We start from the raw sequence: 9,801 nt of genomic DNA on the forward strand, positions 1-9,801 counted from the left end.
GATTAAGACAGCATGAGGTTAGATTATTCTAGAAGCTGTAGCTAAAGGGGTTAGGTCATGTCATATTTTGAATTTTACAGGTAGAACTGATGTAATAATTTGAGTTGAAAAAATGTAAGAATAGGGTTCACAGTAAGTTGAGAAATTTAACATGAGGAGAGTGAGAGTGAAGGAGATAAGTTAAGACCCTAGGTAAGTCCTTTCTCAGGGCTTCAGTTTCCCCATTCCTAAAATCTAAGGGATAGGCTAGATTACATCGTGTTCTTTAAATTGTGTTCCAGGGAGCCCTGAGCAAGAAAATCTACAAGAAAATCATGATGTTGAACTGGTAGGGTCACAGTGGATGGTTCTGTTAAGCTCTACCAGGATAGCTTACACATAAGTTCCATGTGTAATTTTATGTTGTATATATTTTATGTACATGATACAAAAGACTTCTGCCACTTTAATACAAAAGCAACTAGGTATCTTGAAGTTCTAAGCTTTTAGAATTTAATTATCCCAGAATAAAAAGAAGGTGTAAATTCTGAAAAAGAGTAAAAGGCAGAGGAGGAGGAGGAGAAGGATGGCTAAAATAAGACATATAACTCATGAAAAGTTTGTCTCCTTTCCACTAAAATGAGGGAATGAAATGAGGAAAAATACATGGGATCCAGGAACCAGGGAATTCAACACAGGAGAAAAGCAAAGGGAACCCAAGGTAATGGTGAAGGGGGACACTGGGAACTATATAGCTGTACAGCAGCCCAGAGAACAATCAATCCAGATTGGAAAAAGACATGAAAGAGCTGCAAGAGGGACAGCCTCAAGCAAAAAAAAAAAAAAAAAAAAAAAAGAATGAAAACTGGTAGATTATATGTTTGAGTGAATTGAGGAAACATAATGGAGAATCTGGGATGAAATAATGATAGATGCATTTAAAAGTCAGCCAGGTAATTCTCGACCCTAAGGAAAATAAAATTTGTGTAAGAAAGAAATTTAATTATGGTATACTTATATAGTTTAGCTGTGAATATTTTCATAGTATTAGTAATCATTAAAATACCAGCTAAAAATCTAATATCATTAAATTGGGCCATGGTCACTGTCTTCTGTTTTACCAAGCCCCAAAAGATGTTTTCACATGGTAACATTCTGCGTCCTTGTAAGAAGTGACAAAAAATGGAGACTTGGGTCACAGGAGAGGCAATTTAAGAAGCATCAGGAGTGCCTAAAGATGGACTGAGAGGCAGCTGATGTTTGAAACCATCCAAAGTGCAACAGATTGCAAAATTTCAGGTTGCATAAGTAAGGTGAAGTCTCTAAAAAATCTGTAGTACTTAAACTAAATCATAAATAGAAGATGAAACAATTTACGTGGCTGCAAAAAATATTATTTCTAATATTAGAACCCAAGAGTGTGTTAATGGAGACATCATCTGGTTTTTTTTGGAACTTTCTTCTTCGTTTGGTTGTAGTAAATGTCCTATTCCTTTATTTTTCACATCCTACAATTACCGGTGGCAATTTTTAGCAATAAAAAATTGTTATCCATGATTTTTCTTTTTAGAATGCAGTTTGTATTATTCTGATTGAGTCATCTTCTTGAAAGTTAATTAATTTTTTACTCAGTGCCAAGAGTATTTTAACATAGGGGGAATATCACTGGAGTAAAAATATTATTTCATATAAAAGTTAAGGTTTTCCAATCACAGATGACTAGTTTTTTAAAGTAGTTATTTTCTTTTTCTTCAACTTATGGTGCCCTACTTGCAATGAAATGCCATTTTCTTTAAATTCTGACGTCTTGGCAAAGGGTTATTTTAACCGACACTCAAGTCGAAAGCTTATTTGTAATGTTCTTTCACTTCAGTTTACGTCAAATTAAATTATGGTTTCAGTTAAACAAAATTACATTAAAAACTGTATTGCTGAAATAAATAAATACCAGCTAACGAAAGGTTATATTATAACTAGAAGACAAGGGGAGCAGGAGGAGGACAGGGCAGTATAAATGAACTAAATCCTCATCTTTCACAGAAGGCACCCAATATCTAATATGCTAAAGAAGAAACTAAAAATGGTTGCTTCTGACAGAAGACTCAGAGGTAAGCAGGGGTTGGGCCAAGAACAGCTTCCCCTCCCCGCCCACTTATAGATCTATAAACCTATAGATTGTTTAAATTTTAAATTATGAAAATATATTTGATTAAAATTATTTTTTTTTAACTTTACATCTTCATAAAATGATAAAGAGAGTAGGGGGCAGGGAAGAGAGTCATCTTAAAGTTTTCTTTGCCTTTATTTGGGTTCAGGGCAGATATAATGGAGAAGTGAAAAAGCCAGAGTGAAAAAGCTTGGAGCCTCTAAAAGGCAGAACCCTGAGTATTTCATTCATCTCTGTGTCCCTAGTACCCAACACTATGCCTCATACCTTGTAAGAACTGTAAAAGGATTATTGAACAAGGTCTAAGTAAGGCTTCCTAATGATGTCAGTCATATCTTCCTACATTCCTTCCAGGAGGGCAAAGGGTGCCACTGAGCCCAACTGACAACAGAGCAACTCACTATTAAGGGATCCATCTCTTTACTGGAGAGATGATCATGTGATTTACTAAGAAACAGCTATCAGTGGAGCGAAAAGCCTGAGGAAATTTTCCACCTCAGACCAGGTGGTTCTTATGTTTCTCTCTGATCACTGCTCCATTTATGGACTATTGGCCCATAGTGGGTTGGGGCAAAGAGTTGTAAGGAATAAAACAGCTGGTTTCTAGTTATGAACCTCCCATAAACTAGCTGTGTGGAGAACAACAATTTCTCCAAGCCTCAGTTTAATGGTAACAGAAGGTTATACCAAATAATCTCAAAGGTCTAATTCAACTTTAACATTCTATGACCTTAGGTGACCCAGACAAATTATTGGAATGTGAGGTGTAGAACTTTCTTGAGCTGGTGGATCAACAGAGCTGAAGATTTCTGAGGATATTTGGAGGTGTCATCAATATTTCTAATCAAGAAAATTAAGTCCTAGGGATAGTCACTGACATTTAGAAATCATTCAAAAAGACTTTTTGGTCTGATATAAGTGAAAAGGGTAAAAATAATTGTTGAACAAGAAAAGTAATTTGAGCTAAAATGAACCATGAAGAAGCCCCCTTCTTATGAGTATTCTGTCCCCAGAAAGAATACTGGGGAGGAAACAATTACAAGTAGGAGTAAAGGGTAAAAGAGTTTACAAAGTTGATGTCAGAATAACATGAATTAGCACACAAGGCCACAGGGGATGGATCAAAACCAATGGAGGTCCCATCCTGAATTTACAAGGGTCTGGTCTTCATTTGCTTCTCACTTCTGCCCTCTCTGATTAGTGGCTAAAGAATCACCACATGGGCCAGATGCGGTGGCTCACGCCTGTAATCCCAGCACTTTGGGAGGCCAAGGTGGGCAGATCACGAGGTTAAGAGATCAAGACCATCCTGGCCAACATGATGAAACCCCATCTCTACTAAAAATACAAAAATCAGCTGGGTATGGTGGCACTTGCCTGTAGTCCCATCTACTTGGGAGACTGAGGCAGGAGAATCACTTGAATCCAGGAGGTGGAGGTTGCAGTGAGCCGAGATCACACCACTGCGCTCCAGCCTGGTGACAAAGCGAGACTCCATCTGAAAAAAAAAAAAAAAAAAAAAAAAGAATTACCATATGTTAGTGGCAGAAGAGACCATGGAAATCAACCTTTTGGCATCCTATCTCGTTTTTTCTTTCTGATGAAGATCCATGAAGCCTCAAGAGAAGAGATTTTCGAAAACTACATTCCTAGTAAGTGATAGGGCTAGGCCCATCACCCAGACAAACTCAGATCTTCAGATCTAGGTTTGCATACTTTTTCTTCCTTGGCTCACATTCTCTCTCTTGTTCTCACTCCCATTTAGTTATTTAGTTATAAAAGATAATGGCCTATAGTGGGTTCCAAACTGTCGAGTAAATCACACTGTAGTGAGCCCCACTGAGAAAGGCCTGCACAGGTGTCTGGGCAGAGACAGAGAAAAGCCAGATTCTTCCATTCAGCTTTTGGCAAGCTCCATTCCCCTCCAGTTAAATTTAAATGAATTTTTAAGAATGAACAAAAAACTAGAAACCAGAGGGGGCCAAATAAATGGCTTTTGAATAATTAAATAAAAGGTTGTAAGGGCCTACATATCCTGTTGGTTTGAAAATGTCCAAAAAGCAGAAGAGTATGAAGGCAGGGGAGGAAAGGGGAGAGGAGGAAGTAGCCAGACACATCACATGGAAAATGTTTGAAAACAGGCTGGGAACTGGCTAAAAGCAGAGTAAGTGAATAGTTGGGAAGTTGGCTGGAAATTTGCACCAGAAAGCATTCTTATTTATTCATTCATCAAATAAATGTGTTCTGAATGTCTACTAGTGTATAACACTCTTCTAAGCCTAGAAGGAAGTACTCAAAACATTAAAATGCACTCTGAGTCATGAGAAGTTTGTAATTTAGTTGGAGGGAGAACATATGATTGAACAGCATTCAGGGAGTGCTTACCACATGCTTGGCACTGTGGTAGGTGCTAGGTATTATAGACATGAATGAGACAGCCTCTGCACTCATGGAACTCACATTCTAGAGCAGTGTTGTCCATCAGAAAAATAATGAGAACCACAAATATGAGCCACACATACATTTTAAAATTCTCTAACAGCTATATTTTAAAAGGTTAAATAAATGGATATGTTAATTTTAATAATATATTTTATTTAACCAAACATATCTGAAATATTATTTCAACATGTAATTAATATAAAAATAATGAGATATTTTACATTTTACGTTCTTTTTTTCGTACTAAGTCTAAAATCCACTGTGTATTTGCACATCTCAATTTGCTCTAGCCACATTTCCAGTGCTCACAAACCACATGTGAGCTACCTTATTGGATGGTACAGATCTAGAGTAATACTTCTCAAACTTCTTTTGATAAACATAAATATTACATTTGTCTGAAGTTTTTGATATACACCTTCTCTGCTCCCGCCTCCCCAAACCCTTCCTTGTTCAAGCAGGAATTCTCTATTTTCGCCTCTCCCTTCCTACCCAGTTGATAATCTCTACTTTGCTGGCTAAAGCAGGGGGCCAAAAGTTCTATGGTTTTCCAGGATATAAATGACCCTCTTCACCTGTAAGGTCTGATACTTTAGCTACCCATACCCCACCTACCACTCACACATACATCTATCTGAAAATTGTCATAAAATCTTAACATCACACAAATATAAAATAAAATAGTAACATGGGAAGTAAACAGCAAAAAGGAAAAAAAAAGGAAGCTATATAAGTTGATTCAAAAAGTAGTGCCTGATCATACAGCAAATGGTATAAGTTAGAACTGAGAAACATTGGATAGACCAGAACAGTCAAGGAAGCCTTTATTGAGAGAATGGGATTTGAACTGTATCTTGAAAAATGAATAATGCACATTGAAATAAAACATAAAATACTTTGCCTTTGTCATATAAAAATAAGAATTTGAAAACTTGGGCCATTCATCACTTAAAATGCATTTTTAAAAATTTCTGAGAAGATTGTGTACCCAGTTCTAGGATAACTTTTACAGAAAGGGATAAGAACATTTTGTTCTTCCTATAAAAATGGATAGGTTGGTAGATTAAGGGTCATGATCAAGTGAAACATAACTGGTTTTTACAGCTGCCAGTTTTAAAAGAAAACAGACACTGGCGAAGCTTTTTTTAATCTTTAAACAGTTTTAAAAAGTATATAGTGACAAAAGAGTAACTAAAAAATTAATCAAGAAAACAGAACATTATACTTTAATCAATAATATAACAATTACGAGTTTTCAAAATTTCAGCCCAGATTATAGTCAATTACAAGAGACAGAAAATAGAGGAAAATATGTGCAGGGCATGGCCTACAGAGAAAGGTATAAATGTCTTATTCTCTCAGTCCAAACCCAAATTATTCCTGTAACTTCCCAGGTCTATCAGACAAAATGCTTGTCCAAATGCCTGGACAAATTCTTATCCAGGTCCAGCACTGATGGACAAGGCTAACATCTTAAACTCCAAACCAGATTCAGGTTTCCTCCTCAGTCTTCACTTGCTAGTAAACCTACTTAGGGCATGAATGACCCTTCCTCAAGATATTTATCTCAGGTGAATGTGGCAGTAGTGTCTGACCAGTGGATTATGTTCTAAAAATTTATATCTAATAAGATCGCACCTAAATTAACACCTCTTAACACTCAAAATAGGATGGTGGTAAAGAGTGCAGACTTGAGCATTAGACCACCAGGGTTTCGATAATCCCCACTCTTATGAAGATACATCTTCTAATTTATATGTACACATATATATATAGAGAGAGAGAGATGAGCTGTGCTATATGTGTATGTATTTATATATTATATGTAAATTTTTATATATTATATAGTATATAATACATACATATAATATATAATATATAAATATATAATATATAAATATATAATATATAAATATATAATATATACATATATAATATATAAATATATAATATATACATATATAATATATACATATGTACATATAATATATTAACATATATAATATATTTATATATAAATACATATTATATATATATTGCTGCGCTATATTTATTATACTTTACCAACAGCATTCACAGGACAGAGCAATACTCATTCTAAGACATTGTAAGTGGGACTGGCAAATTGTAAATTAGCAATCTACTGGGAGAGATATTTCAAGAGCCTTAAAAAAGTACACTTTGGCAGGGCGTGATGACTCACACCTGTAATCTCAGCACTTTGGGAGGCCGAGGCAGGTAGATCATCTGAGGTCAGGAGTTTGAGACCAGCCTGGCCAACATAGTGAAACCCTGTCTCTACTAAAAATACAAAAAAAATCAGCTAGTAAAAATACAAAAAATCAGGCGTGTACCACCACACCTGTAATCCCAGCTACTCAGGAGGCTGAGGCAGGGGCATTGTTTGAACCTGGTAAGTGGAGGTTGCAGTGAGTTGAGATGGCGCCACTGCACTCCAGCCTGGGCAACAGAGTGAGACTCAGTCTCAAAACACACACACATTTTCACTCAGTAGTTCTACTCTCTGAAGTCTGAAGTAACTATAGCCTCGCAAAAATCTATAAAAACAGAGATGTTCATAATAGCATAATCTGTTAGATGAGAAATGAATTTAAGCTAAATACTTATCAGTGGAAAATTAACAGTCATAATAGCCTTTCATAAATAGCATTTACTTTGTATCAGGCAATATTCTAAGAGGTTTTCATGTGCTGACTCATTTAATCCTTTCAACAGACGAGTACTATATTCTCAATTTTAAAATAGAGAAATTGACGTACCCAAATTAAGATGTCCAAAGTCATACAGATAAAAGGTGGTAGAACCAGGAAATAATCCAAAGTCTGTGTTCTCAACAACCATAAAATACTGCCTCTCAGAAGAATGGAATTATGGTATGTCCACACAATAGACTACTAAATAACCACTGATTTGGGTTTATGAATGATGTATTCAAACTCTGGAAATGCTTATGTTGTAATGTTAAGTGAAAAAAAGCAAGATAAAATCATACATAAACACACTCACAGTTATTATTCCAACTAAGTAAAACAAGACTGAATTAAAGATGTTTTTTTCTTTTTTCCCTATATTTTCTAAAATCTCTGTAATACTGTATTTAACTTCTTTATACAAGAGGCAACTGGAAAGTACAGCCATACTTTTGCTGATGAGAGAATAGATCTCAATGACACACTTTGTTTTCAAAAACTTATTTATGAAAAATAGCAAGGTTAGGCAGATAAAGATTATGTCTTTGGAATCCAAAAGCTTATGCTGAAAAACCTGAAACACTCCACCCAAATCCTGTAAGGAAGATTTATCCTCATCTGTAGAATGGGGATATAAACAAACCCTACAATCACTGCAAAGATCAAATAAGATGGTTCAGGTGGAAACAAATTGGAAAGAAATTTGGTATTATTTCTCAGTCTGAAGTACAGGCCAGCATAACCTTTAGGTTATCATCTTAGACAACACTGCCTCCAAAAAGTGTCCCCTGACTGCCTAAATCTAGCTTCTTTAGCCTTGGCTTAGGAGCGATTACACCCCAAATGTGACGTACCACTTATCACACTGAGTATTGTCTGTTTAATCACTTTCTATTTGGGGGAACTTCAATAGCTATTTTGAAGTTTGCAGCAAACTTTAAAAGCTTGCTCATATAGCCTTCCAAAAGACTTTTATTAAATACAGGCCTCTGAAGCTTTCCATGTAGGATGCAGTAGTCTGAAGCATGTAAACATTGCCACTTACAATAACTGGAAAGGCTGGATATGAGATAGGAGGTGAGACTGGACTCCAGAGGCAGGGCTCAGATGCTGAACCAGATTGAGGACTAGCTAAAACAGGGCCAGGGTGGAAGCAGCTTTCAATCAGATGCCCCCCCAACATGCCGTTTCAATTTATGTTTGCCATGAACACAGAGTTACTGCCCCTTTCTGCGGAAATGACTCAATGAGCCCAAATTTCTGCATCAACCACCCCTTAATCTACATGCAATTAAAAGTGGGCATAAATATGACTGCAAAACTGCCCTGAGCTGCTACTCTCTTGCCTACAGAGTAGCCCTGCTCTGCAGGAGCAGTCACAGAGCTGTAACACTGTTTCTTTAATAATGCTGTTTTCTTCTATCACTGGCTTGCCCTTGAATTCTCTCCTGGGCAAAGCCAAGAACCCTCCTGGGCTGAGCTCCACTTTGCGGCTTACCTGCCCTGCATCAGCTTGGCACCCAATACAGGGTGAAGAAAGAAGATGGCTTCATGAGATATGGCAGTCGGAGATCTGGGAGCCACAGTCTGTAAGGTGGCAGTCGGCCAGTGACAGTCAGCAGGGCAGTAGTCAAGGACTGGCCAGGCGGCAGTCAGAGATCAGCCTGCTGGCAATCCACAGGGTGACGGTCAGCAGGAAAGCAATCATCTGGACAGCAGTTGGCAGGAAGGCAATCATCGATGGGAGGGCAGGAAGGCAGGACAGCAGTCAGTGGATGGCAATTGACGAGATGAGGAGCAGAGAGGGAGCAAAGCAGAGCTGTAATACTCTAACACCAACCAAGGGCTCTTTTCAGAGCTACATTTTCCCCGGCAAGCAGCAGAGCCCATCAGAAGGGCAAGCAGCCACAGTTCCACTACCTCGTGTAGGGCCTGCTTCTCCCCACCGCAGCCTGGTGGGTTACCTGTGCAGGCCCATCCCACTGCCACAGTTGAGCCTACTGGTGGAGTGGCCATAATGCAGTCTGCCTCATGTGACACCCGCCCCTCCCGCTGGCAGCCCGGTGGGTTACCACCCATGCAAGCCCTTCCCACTGCTGCAGTTGAACCAAGCCCATGCAAGTTGAGGTATCCTGGAGAGATCTTCACCAAGGTCCCACACTAAAAATCAGTCAGTGCTGTTTCCACTCTGGTGAAGAGGTGACTGTTCCTTCTGCCCACACTCCCATAGTATCAGGAGAACTAGGGAATAAAGTAACAGCCTTTGGCTAGGCAATTGCTTAGAAGTCCCTCATTGTTTGAATGCCAGAAAGCATGTCCTTGTCACCCCTTCTCCAACTCCTTTGTCTTCTGACTCCATTGTATTTTTCCATCAGTCATTTTATTTTCAGTCCTAAAATGGGTGCAGTCTTATGTTTGCTTTTAACTTTCTGTTAATTGTGTGTGGGTAATTATAACAAGACACTTGATTGTGAGAGACCCCTGTTTTGTTCACTCTAGGAT

The 9,801-nt window shown here is 38.0% G+C and overlaps 1 protein-coding gene across 1 annotated transcript in view; it reads right to left on the bottom strand.

The window, feature by feature from the left end:
- The window catches only part of HPSE2 (heparanase 2 (inactive)), an 840,195-nt gene extending 830,886 nt beyond the window's left edge, over nt 1-9,309 (bottom strand). Inside the window, exon 1 of the mRNA XM_055352722.2 lies at nt 8,798-9,309. Within this exon, the coding sequence (XP_055208697.1) occupies nt 8,798-8,808 (11 nt within the window). The 5' untranslated portion in view covers nt 8,809-9,309. The remainder of the gene's footprint in view (nt 1-8,797) is intronic.
- Between the last annotated feature and the right edge of the window lie 492 nt (nt 9,310-9,801).

Source organism: Gorilla gorilla, chromosome 8 (assembly GCF_029281585.2).
Source record: "Gorilla gorilla gorilla isolate KB3781 chromosome 8, NHGRI_mGorGor1-v2.1_pri, whole genome shotgun sequence".
Classification (NCBI taxonomy): Eukaryota; Metazoa; Chordata; class Mammalia; order Primates; family Hominidae; genus Gorilla; species Gorilla gorilla.